Source organism: Zeus faber (assembly GCF_960531495.2).
Source record: "Zeus faber genome assembly, chromosome: 4".
NCBI lineage: Eukaryota > Metazoa > Chordata > Actinopteri > Zeiformes > Zeidae > Zeus > Zeus faber.
In genome coordinates, this window is record NC_137191.1 from 34357891 (window position 1) to 34370390 (window position 12500).

The 12500-nt window shown below is 49.7% G+C and overlaps 1 protein-coding gene across 1 annotated transcript in view; it reads right to left on the reverse strand.

Annotated features, from left to right (window-relative positions):
- Positions 1–12500, reverse strand: part of mfng (MFNG O-fucosylpeptide 3-beta-N-acetylglucosaminyltransferase) — a 32275-nt gene that overhangs the window by 1565 nt on the left and 18210 nt on the right. The window contains 4 exon segments of the mRNA XM_079998699.1: positions 6363–6448; positions 9591–9718; positions 9721–9743; positions 12423–12500. The exon segment at positions 12423–12500 is cut by the window's right edge and continues 8 nt beyond it. Of these exon segments, the coding sequence (XP_079854825.1) occupies positions 6363–6448; positions 9591–9718; positions 9721–9743; positions 12423–12500 (315 nt within the window).

A 12500-nucleotide genomic window follows, 5' to 3' on the forward strand; every position in this document is an offset into this window, starting at 1 on the left:
CCCCCTGAGGAGCTCGCTGCCGAAACGCCACGCCCTCGCCCGGATCCATTTCATTTCATTTCGTCCCAGGTCGCAAAAAAAAAAAAAAAAAAAATTTAAAAATCCTTTCATTCGTCCCTGAACATCTTGGCCAACAGTCAGGAAGACAAGCCCCACGTTTAATTTAGTGACGAAACTGCAACTCAATGACTGCTATGTTAAAATGAATCAGGTCAGTGTCCTCCCTACACATTCCAGTCCGAGAACTAATGACTTCATGTTTCTACTTCTCCTGATAAAAGGTAATAGGGGACGTCTTTTAATATAACTACCATAATTATTTTAGTACATTGCTCCAAGTGACGCAGGACAGCACACAGCATTCATGATTCACTCGGCAGTTACAGTGGGCTACGAGAAGCCAGAGTGAACGCCGCGCGGATATTATTCGCCCTTCAAGTGTCCAATAAGCCCCCGGGTGCAGCGACGCCAGCGGGACACCTAACTCCACAGTTCTGACTCATGAGCAAATTAATGTTGCCGTTGGGTTTTGTGGAAGTCGATCATTCAATTCATTGTGGGGGGTTTTTTTTTGTTTTTTTTTAAGCCCCATCCGAGAGCGGTGGCCACTTCTCTCCTTTTCAGTTTTTTTTTTAAATCTCATATCCATTTTTTTTTATTTTTATTTTAATGTGGCCGCTCTCCACAGTTCAAGTGTCCTTTTAAGAGGATTGTGTGGGGGGGGTTCCAAGGTCTGTCGCTGAGAGAAGCTTTTTAACTTTCTACCAAGTTTAACTGGTGGAAGAGGATGAATGAAGGCAAAGAAACAAACAAAAAAAAAAGGCACAGCCGGACAAATTCCCCGGCGACGCAGGCGACGATCTCTGGAAGGGTCTTTGCTTTCTTTCCTTCTTTCCCTCAAGGATAAAATCATTTTGAGAAAAGTGGCATCTGCTCTTACAAATGTGAAATGTGAAATGTGATTATGGAGGGCGGATTGCACAGCGTGCCCCATCATGTGGGGAAGTAGACAAAGAGGTCAGTGTGATAATAGTACTAAAATCCTTACTATTAGTAGTACTAATCTTATCATCTCTACTATACCGTATTTTACCACAGTATAGCTAGAAACTATTTATGATGCGGCTATGCATATATGTAAAGCCAAATATAAAATAATAAAATAATATTTCATACAGGCATATTATAGGATAGCACATTTTAACATACGACATAACATTGACATAATACTATGCACTATATACAGTATACTTACGACATGCACATATTACTATGTATTATAATGTATACAATACGCTTACAACATACACATATTACTATGCACTATACTGTATACAATATACTTACGGCATACATATCACTATGCACTATATATAATATACTTACGGCATACACATATTACTATGCACTATATACGGTATACTTACGCCATACACATATTTAGATGCACTATATACAAGACACTTATGCAACATAATTACACTTTACCTGCACTCACCTGCCCTGGACCGCATAGGCCTACATTATTTTATATTACACATGCAGTACAATGGGCTCGCCCGGGTTTCATTATTTTCACTTAACTTGATCGGCCTGCGCAGCACGTTCAGTGGAACAATTGTTTCACAATTATTTACACCCTGAAGAGCTTTCATTTTCTGGTTCAGGAGTTCATCTTCACAACTGCGTCCGCTCCCAACAATTAGTTTGTCTCCCATTCAACGGCAGCGAAAGCAACAAAAATACTAAGCTGCCCCTCCCTACCTCGCCGGAGGTACAGAGCCAGACGCAGGGTAAGATAGCCCGGCAGTACTGTGCACACACAGCATACTAAGCTGCAGGACCGCCGGGTACGTTCACCTTTAGAAATAAGTTCCGAAAGTATTTACAATGACACGTTGTCTCGGTGATGGAGCTACATCACTTTAATGTCACACGTTGTGCACAAGGGTCAAGCATTCAGCAGGTTGGTTTTGACAAAAAAAAACAAAAAAAAGAACCTCGAGAACAATTGAGAAAGCACAAGGAACAAACATTTACATGATTTTGAAAAGAAAATCTATTCTCCCAAGATGTTTTCACCGTGATGCCTCGAGCATCGCCTCCCCCCCCCCCCCCCCCAACCATGTACATGCACGTTTGTAAAGAAAAAATGCAAAGCAAATGTAATGAATGGACTATTTCAATAAATGGCCCGGTGATGAAAGTGGAAGAAAATACTTTATTGTGTTCCGATGTCAGAGGCATCACTCGTCCGCTACGAAGGATCTGAAAGGGAAACAGCAGCCACTGGCTTCCTTCTTTCCGGGTAAAGAGCATTTGGGTTTTGGCTTCTCTGGACTCAGGGGTTCTGCAAAATACACTGAGAGAGAGGTGTGCGGGCTCAACATGGACGGCTCTGTTAAAAACGTAAAGCATCTGGCAAAGGCGGCAGAGGGGGAACTTACCAACCGGGCCGGGCGTCGGCCACTGGCTCTCCGCAGCCTCCTCCGGGGCTGATCCGCGTTCCTGGCGAGCGAGAGACGGCTGTGAGCGGTCAACCGCGAATGGAGTTCCAGCAAACACGGCGCAGATTATAGCCAAACCCGTGAAAGCGCGGCGCGCCTCGGGGAGGGGGCAACCCGAGCAGAGGCCCTCTCTTTACCTTACTCTGTGCGCTCTCCCTCTCGAGCCCAAAGGCGCCGAGGAGCTCGGCCGTCAGCGCCGACACCATGAAGTCCTCAAACATTTGAGTGTCCATGACGCTCTGGAGACTCTCCTCGGTGTCGAAGCGGAGCAGCACCTTCCTCAGGACGTTCCTTCTGATGGTGTGGAGGGTGTCGATGCAAATCGGGGGCCAGGCCACGTCAAAGAGGTTGACCATGACCCTCGTTGTGACGCTGTCGTTCAGCTTGGAAAAGGTATCCGCCGGGTGAGTGGTGGCGGGGGAGATGACGGCCAGTATCTTGACCACCAGCGGTGACACAAGGCTGAAGTAGTCGTCGTCGTCGTCGTTGTCGCCGCCGCTGTGCTCCGTCTTCACCGAACAGGCCTTGCTCATAACATCCGTGGAGGACTCGTCGACAGTGGTGCAGCTGGACTTCAGACTCAGGTCCCAGTTGAGGACGCTGCTGGCGCTGATATCGATGGCTTCCCCCACCGAGATGTTCTTCTGATAGGCCGACGTGTGGTGGCTCACAAACTGCTTCAACCTCCTCTGGACCTGGTGACACATGCCGGCGAGAACCTCCCAGATCCTGCCCTCCGACTCTTCCACCGGCGGGCGGAGGAGCTCTCCGAGTCCGGCGACTATTATCTGCACCACCTCGGCGGCGGTCTCGGCGGGCAGACTGGGGCCGGCGGCCTCCACGCCCGACGCCTCCTTGAGGGCCTCGGTCAGCTTGTCCGCAGCCCCCGCGTGGAAGCCCAGGCTGAGCAGGTTCGGGAGGCTCTGGGTGGCGACGCCGGCGCTCGCCTCCTTCTCCCATGCCGCCTGGGGAGGGACCCTCCCCGGCAGGCGGGGGGTCGGTTTGTGCTCCTCGGCGGGGCGATCCCCGTCGGCGCCTCTCTCCGGCGTCTCGCCCTCGGTGAACTCAATGTGATAATATCCCGGCAGATGAATCTCCATCAGGACGGTGCTGAGGAGCCCCGCAATCCTCTGGCACAGGGCGGTCAGCTGTGGTTTGATACCCTGGCATTTAAAAAAAAAAAAAGATTCAAGATTCAAGAGCTTTATTCGTCGCACACATATTCATACTTTCATACATACATGCAGTGAAATGTCTCTGCAACGCACCCGGAGATTATGCACAATAGTTACTCAACCAAACATAATTTGTCACCTAATTCCTACCTAGCAACCAACTGAAACTAACCGAGTCCTAAAACGTAATATGCAATAAGTGAATAGAATAATATAAATAAAATAAAATGAAAATAAAATAAGACTCAAATAGATCATACAAAGTGCGGGTAGAAAATAGAAGGGAATAGAGTTATGTATATGGGATAGGCTATTTGCATATACTGTACAGATATGTGCAGTGAAGTGCAAGACTTCTTGAGGAATGTAACATTTCTCCAGTTGTTGAGAAGTAACTGGGGGAGGATTGTCTCACCGGGTGCTCAACATCTCCGCCGATGAGTCTCCATTGTCTGGAAGAACATACACGTTATTTGCACGGCGCCTCTCAACACAAGGTTACAACAGGGGATAAAGCGCAATTCGAAGGCGGAAAGGGAGCCTGCGATGCCGTGGGTCAACCATCGCACAGAGCTCTCCCTTCTTCTGGGCGGCTGGCCGTCCGTGCTGTGCCTACTTACTCCTGAGTCAGATGTTGAATGAAGTTATCGATCAACATGAGCAGGTCGTAGCTCACGTTGACGGCGTCGGGACAGTCTGACGTCTTGGAGCCGTTGTGGTCTCCGGTCTCCTGAAACGTTCAGTGAAATGAGCTCAGCGTTTTGGGTTTTTTTGCGGCGGCGCTCCTCTAAACCCCGCAGTCAATTCCTTCGCACCCGAAAAACTCACCACCTGGGAGTGAGAAGAACACTGAGCGTCCATGTCTCGGTAAAAATAAATAACCTGTAAACAAATCGGGATAAAGGAACGGCGCCGGTGCGCCGAGCGCTCGGTTGAAGGGCTTGCTCTTGCTGGGAGAACAGCAGCTGACAGGGAGTTCTCCTGGAGAAACAAAAAGGGGGATTTGTTAGACGGTAGGAGATAAGACGAGGCAGCGCCTGGAGAAGTTGTCAAGGTGTGCTGGCTCTGTGTGGCTAATCGTGACAGTCTAGGGTGTCGCAGCTAGGAGACACTCTGGGAGACAGTCAAGGAGACAGTCTAGGAGACAGTCAAGGGGAGTCTGGGAGACAGTCTGGGAGACAGTACAGGAGGCTGGTCCGGTTGTGTCACCACGACTGGATTTCGTTGCTGCGCTGTATTTGAGAGTTGTGATGTCACAACGACGGCACTAGGACTTCTGTGGGACAGGGTTTTGAGGCACGGCGCGTCCATTTTTCTGAATGCACAAAAAGGTGGAATATCTCGCAAAGCGCCGGCCGAGGCCTTCCCGCCAAGAGCAGGCGATTGTTTTTATGTATCTTGTCTTTGTCTGTGGCTCCATAATTGTAGCAGGTGAAGCATGGAGAAACTCGGGTGTAATATTTATAATTAAAGATGGGATGTGAGATAGAAGTAAGTGTGCGGCGCTGCATGGCCACATAATAAGATAAGATAATGAGACAATGAGATAAGATAGGGAGATAATAAATGGTGTCGCTGCAGCAGCTCAGCGAGAAATGTGCACGGTACAGAAAGTAAGATTATATGCACCAAGTTAGCAGAACATATAAATACAAACACTAAGTCAGAGAGAGCTCAGGAAATATACATTGTGTATTTACAATTTTATAAAAATATAAAACAATGCAATGTGTAATGGCATATATAGCAATGCAAGGCTCTGCTCTCATCCCTAAACCTCTCTTGGCCGTATCAAAGGCCTCATAAGAAAGATGTGCTGATGTCGTCGCGTTTAAATAGCAACTCTTTCAAATTTCCACGCGTTTCAGCTCATGGCTGGAAACCCTGCGGTTTGAAACCGCATTATTTCAGAAATGGAGAATAAAGCTTCCCTTACCTTGTTTGAGTCCTCGAAATGGCAGTAAAAATGCTTAAATATCCACGTACGCGCCGCGTCCGGGTGGCAGGGTTGGATTCGCAGGCAGAGCTGCGGTGCCCGGTTTTTATGCGGCGGTAGAATTCCAGAATTCACCCGGTCGAACACAGTGACATCATAAAGCTTGGATTGCATATGATCGCCATGGCGAGGACGAGGCGGAGCTGAGGCCTTTATTTCCAGTCAGCCACATTTGACCGCCCGTCCGTGACGCGACGTCTACAGGCACACGCTGCTGAACACACACCGGCACGGAGCCTGGTTGTCGTAATCTGCTGAAATGCCTTGTCTCTGAGTGAGACGAGTGACAAAGCAATTACTGGCATCTTTCTGACATTTGAGAGCGCAATGTTTTTGGACAGCGATTTTTATTGCAATATTTTTAAGTACCTCCTTCTTAAGTTTTTTTACTTTTTGATATTTTCTGCTGTGTATAAAGTCATTTCTGACACAAAATAATTCCCTTTGAAAAAAGAATGGTTTTGAGTAAAATATATGTTCTTCTGTTGTAAGACTGTTTTCAAATTGTATTTCATTTTAATTTTGTTTTTTTAATTTAAAAAATTTAACCGCAAACGAAAAACAAATCATGAGATCTCCAACAAATATTAAATATTAAATTACAAGATATAAGATATTGTTTTAATTTAAAAAATTTAAAAAATAAAATTGTGGGGGGGGGGGGGGGGGGGGCTGGAGACGTACCTGGAGGGGTCTTGTTCCTTTGAGAAGGCTCCTTCCAGTCTGATGCTGTTCATCTTGTTCTCAAACATCCCGTAGCTCAGCGTCACCTGTGGAGACGGAAGAGGTTTGATCAGAATTGGAATCAGGTTTCAGTGGCCAAACGCTCTTTTGAGGAATTTGACTCCGGTTTCACAGTAACTCACACGGTACTTATATTCAACAATCAACAATAGCGGTGAGGTTTTGCCTACAGTAGCCTACAGTAAACAATGGTAATATACAGTACAACATATACTAGATATAAGAAATGCATGAATAATATATTGCACGATGAGCCTGGCTGTGGGTGTTTACCACTGTATATGACTGACAGGCGTCGCCCTGAGGACGTGCAGGGACAGGTCACATGACTGGGTTGATTATTCATTTAAGCGGTGGTGGGAGGGAAGAAGCTATTCCCGTGTGGGGAGGCTCTGGTGCGCGGCGCAAAACAGACGGAGAGGGGAGGAGTCCAAAGATGCGACGGTGCCTGGGGTCGGGATGCGAGGTTGTCGGCAATGGCCTTCCCCGCCCGCATCCTGGCTCTGGCAGCGAAGAGGTCTCGGGGTGAGGGCCAGTTGAGCCCAATAATCCTCTCCGCAGACCCGATGATGCGCTGCAGCCGGTGTGTGTCCTGTTTCGTGGCGGCGCCAGGCCCCGCGGAGTTGGGAGAGGACAGACGGACGAGCAGAGCTGCACCGACAGTTCCCGAGGCTTAGTTGAACTTCCCCAGCTGGCGCAGGAAGTACATCCTCGATGTTGGTCCTCCACTCCTGGTCCCGGGAGACTGTGGTTCCCCAGGGACTTAAAGGTCTCCACGGCCGCCACAGTGCTGCCTCGGACGGTGAGGTGGGGGCAGAGGAGGTCGGTGCCCTCTGAGGTCCACTGTCGACTCCACTGTCCCGAGTGGGTTCGGCTCAAGGCTGTTGTGGCTGTACCAGAGGGCCAGCCGTTCAGCCCCACCTCTGTGTGCGGACTCACCACCATCTCGTATGTGACCAATGACACTTGTGTCGTCCGCAAACCTCAGGGCCTTAACAGAGGGGGTCCATTGAGGTCGTTGATGTACGGGGAGAAGAGCGGTGGGGCGATCACGAGGCCCCGTGGCACGCCTATGCCAGTTGCTCAGGTGGAGCGCGAGTTTCCCCAGCCTCACCTTCTACTTCCTGTCAGTAACTGGAACCAAATATCTTTTTTGTCTGGTTGCATTCACACTGTCAAGTGGAACTCTGAAGTGACGTGGGCCAACGGGGTTTCAGCGCGACGTCTGTGTTCCGTGTTGTATTTGGTCTTATGGTCCACCAAAATCTGTTTCTGAACGAATTTGAGGCGAGAAGTAGGCAATCCAGTTGCTGAATCATCACTCATTATAGACCTACAAGTTTGTTTTCGACTTCCGTAAGTCACAGGCTCGCATCGGAACACCGCACAGGGATTTTTGTTTGATTCAGTTATAAAAAATGAATAAATCTACAATAAAAAAATTTTTTTTTTACTAAAATCATCGAAGCGGTGTGAGTTTGGTGGTGAACCAGGGTTTATCGCTATCGTATCTGGTATAAGTCCTTATGGGAATCCACACGTCCTCACGGAAGCTGCCGTCGGTCATTAGAGTGTCAGCCAGCTCATCCAGATCAGCGGTTGCCCGTTCAAACACTCCAGTCGGTGCATTCGAAGCAGGCTGGCGGTGTGTCTTTCGCTTGGCTGGTCCCATTTTTTCACCGTCTTGACGACAGGTGAGGCCGACTTTGGTTTCTGCCTGTAGGTGGGGATAAGATGGACCAGGCAGTGATCAGGGAGACCCAGGTCTACGATGTGCCCCCCTGAGCGTGGCATAGCAGTGGTCTCAGATGCCGTCGTCTCTGGCGGGGCGCTGGATGGATTTGCCTGTATTTGGGCAGTTCACGTTTTTGCTCCACGCCGATTATCTGGTCAGCCAGGCGTGCTGCGCCTCCCCCCCCGCGCACGCCGGGAGGGGAATGCAAACGACGACCGGCACTTTGGAGGAAAACTCCAGTTGTAAATAAAACAGTCCGATGCTTATGATTGATGTTTGCAGTTGGTGGCAACAGGATATCATTAGCTCTGTCACGTCAGAACACGACCTTCGGTCGCAGAGATTTCCCCGACAGCTCTGCCGCGCCGTCCGCTCTACGGAGGCGGGAGCCAGGCGGCCGTGTTGGCCCGCCCCGTTGTGGTTCCACTGAGCCAGGTTTCCGTGAAGCGCGGTGCTGCGGGGCCAGAGCAATCCTCGAGGGCTCCCCGTATCTCATTTCCCCTTCGCAGCGGGACCAGTGCCGCCGCACGCTGTACCCCTTTGCATCTCCCGAATCTTCTGTGGAGTGTTCAGAACACCCGTGGAATATGAGGAGTCCGCTTCCGGGTCGGACGGCGGGGCGAGCGGAATGTCGGGCCGTCTACAACAGTAAAAGTGTTCCCGGTGGGTTCGCTTAAAAACAGAGCGCAGAGCGTCGGTGTCTTGGAGAACCAAGACACTCACGCTCTGTTCAGACTGCAGGATAGTTGCCCCAGTCTGACTCTCCCAGACACATTTCTGAGATCCAGGACAAGACGCTCCCTGCTATACAGCTCTGCACTGCAGCTCGGAGATGAAAGCAGCGCAAACCGGCCAGTGAGAGCGCGGGAGCAGAGGAAACCGGGGCGCATCAGTGTTCAGAGCTTCATTTTTATCAGTAATAAATTTACAATAATTTAACTCCAACTCTCTGCAATATGAATCCGTGCAGTCCACGTCTCCCCACCCACCTCTACGTAAGGTCCTGTTTTTCTTCTGTCAGCACAAAAGATGAGCAGACATGCAGCTACAACGGCAGATCTTCCTTCAATAGAAAGCTCCGTTAGCTCTTCTGCTTGCTTTTGGCAAAGCCAGGTGGCAAAATACCCGAGCCGCATCCAGGCAAACACGTCTGCCACGTGTTTGCCGACCCTACACCCGGACAGCGGCTGTCCGAGTGTAGGATCAGTGTGAACGGCCCAGCAACGTCAGGAGGTGGAGAGTCGTGTAGTGTGTGGGCTCCTCCAGGCAGCTTGTGTTAGATATTCCTGCGTAATTGGCAAAACAAAACGTGTCGGGAACGCTGGCGGCTCTGGCGTGTGTGTCGAGCTGAAGGCCCAAATCAGTCCTCAATTCACACTTTGTTCTGGATGACTGCGTTGCGGTACGCCTGTGCTGTGTGTGTGTGGTGCCACCTGTGTGGGAATGCTCCCGGGGCTGAGGAGCAGCAGGTTCTCCAGGTGGGAGTGGAACAGGGGGCTGTGGACCATGCGGACCCCCAGCCTCTTCTCCACGATGAAGCCCACGGTGCAGTCGTCCGGGCGGAGGTCTGCTCGAACCGGGAGCCGCTGCGTAGGTCATCGAAGCGAATTAAAACCAGTCAAACTTGTCTCATAATCGACACCGCGTCCTGACGGGCACGAGAACAAACAGATAAACGTCAAATGATGGACAAATACTTCATCACGTCGGTCCTGAAAAATCTGAAACAATCACATCGTGTTGAATTTTCATCAAGATATTTATGAAAATGGTGAATTCCCACGTCAGTTTCCTACAGAATAGAGGTTCAGTCAAGGTAGGGTAAAGGTGGAATAGAGGTAGAGGGATGTAGAGTTGACTAGAGGTAGAGTAGGGGGAGAGTTAAGGTAGAGTAGAGGTAGAGGAATGTAGAGGTAGAGGGATGTAGAGGTAGAGGGATGTAGAGGGGTGTAGTGGGATGTAGAGGTAGAGGGATGTAGAGGGATGTAGAGGTAGAGGGATGTAGAGGCAGAGGGGTGTAGAGGGATGTAGTGGTAGAGGGATGTAGAGGGATGTAGAGGTAGAGGGATGTAGCGGGATGTAGAGGTAGAGGGATGTAGAGGGATGTAGAGGTAGAGGGATGTAGAGTTGACTAGAGGTAGAGTAGGGGGAGAGTAAAGGTAGAGTAGAGGTAGAGGCATGTAGAGGTAGAGGGATGAAGAGGTAGAGGGATGTAGAGGGATGTAGAGGTAGAGGGATGTAGAGGGATGTAGAGGTAGAGGGATGTAGAGGTAGAGGGGTGTAGAGGGATGTAGTGGTAGAGGGATGTAGAGGGATGTAGAGGTAGAGGTATGTAGCGGGATGTAGGGGTAGAGGGATGTAGAGGGATGTAGAGGTAGAGGGATGTAGAGCGATGTAGAGGTAGAGGGATATAGTGGGATGTAGAGGTAGAGGGATGTAGAGGGATGTAGAGGTAGAGGGATGTAGGGGTAGAGGGATGTAGAGGGATGTAGAGGTAGAGGGATGTAGAGGTAGAGGGATGTAGAGGGATGTAGAGGGATGTAGAGGTAGAGGGATGTAGAGGAATGTAGAGGTAGAGGGATGTAGAGGTAAAGGGATGTAGAGGTAGAGGGATGTAGAGGGATGTAGAGGTAGAGGGATGTAAAGGGGTGTAGAGAAATGTAGAGGTAGAGGGATGTAGAGGTAGAGGGATGTAGAGGAATGTAGAGGTAGAGGGGTGTAGAGGTAGAGGGATGTAGAGGTAAAGGGATGTAGAGGTAAAGGGATGTAGAGGTAGAGGGATGTAGAGGGATGTAGAGGTAGAGGGATGTAAAGGGGTGTAGAGAAATGTAGAGGTAGAGGGATGTAGAGGTAGAGGGATGTAGAGGTAGAGGGATGTAGAGGGATGTAGAGGTAAAGGGATGTAGAGGTAAAGGGATGTAGAGGTAGAGGGATGTAGAGGTAGAGAAATGTAGAGGTAGAGGGATGTAGAGGTAGAGGGATGTAGGGGGATGTAGAGGTAGAGGGATGACAGAGGTAGAGGGATGTAGAGGGATGTAGAGGTAGAGGGGTGTAGAGGTAGAGGGATGTAGAGGAATGTAGAGGTAGAGGGATGTAGAGGTAAAGGGATGTAGAGGGATGTAGAGGTAGAGGGATGTAGAGGTAGAGGGATGTAAAGGGGTGTAGAGAAATGTAGAGGTAGAGGGATGTAGAGGTAGAGGGATGTAGAGGAATGTAGAGGTAGAGGGATGTCGAGGTAGAGGGATGTAAAGGGGGGGAAGAGGTAAAGGGATGTAGAGGTAAAGGGATGTAGAGGTAGAGGGATGTAGAGGTAGAGAAATGTAGAGGTAGAGGGATGTAGAGGTAGAGGGATGTAGAGGGATGTAGAGGTAGAGGGGTGTAGAGGTAGAGGGATGTAGAGGGATGTAGAGGTAGAGAGGTGTAGAGGTAGAGGGATGTAGAGGAATGTAGAGGTAGAGGGATGTAGAGGTAAAGGGATGTAGAGGGATGTAGAGGTAGAGGGATGTAGAGGTAGAGGGATGTAAAGGGGTGTAGAGAAATGTAGAGGTAGAGGGATGTAGAGGTAGAGGGATGTAGAGGAATGTAGAGGTAGAGGGATGTAGAGGTAGAGGGATGTAGAGGTAGAGGGATGTAGAGGGATGTAGAGGTAGAGGGATGTAGAGGGATGTAGAGGTAGAGGGATGTAGAGGGATGTAGAGGTAGAGGGATGTAGAGGGATGTAGAGGTAGAGGGATGTAGAGGTAGAGGGATGTAGAGGGATGTAGAGGTAGAGGGATGTAGAGGTAGAGGGATGTAGAGGAATGTAGAGGTAGAGGGATGTAGAGGTAAAGGGATGTAGAGGTAGAGGGATGTAGAGGTAAAGGGATGTAGAGGTAGAGGGATGTAGAGGAATGTAGAGGTAGAGGGATGTAGAGGTAAAGGGATGTAGAGGTAGAGGGATGTAGAGGCATGTAGAGGTAGAGGGATGTAGAGGTAGAGGGATGTAGAGGGATGTCGAGGTAGAGGGATGTAGAGGAGACTAGAGGTAGAGTAGGGTGAGAGTAGAGGTAGAGGAATGTATAGTAGAGGTAAAAGTAGGGGGATCGAGAGTAGGCTAGAGGTAGAGCAGGGGGAGAGTAAAGGCAGAATAGAGGTAGAAGGACCCAGCGGTCGAGGGATGTAGAGTAAACATAACCATCGGTTCCTGAGGCGTCCATCACATCAGCATAGAAACAATACATTTGTCAAATGACAGCACGACAGCTTTCAGCTCCGGTGGTCCTCACCTCGCCCACGGCTCCATCCGCTCCGCCAGCCGGCGACTCAAACAGAAGCCGGCTCCGCCCGTCGCAAACCAGAAGCGC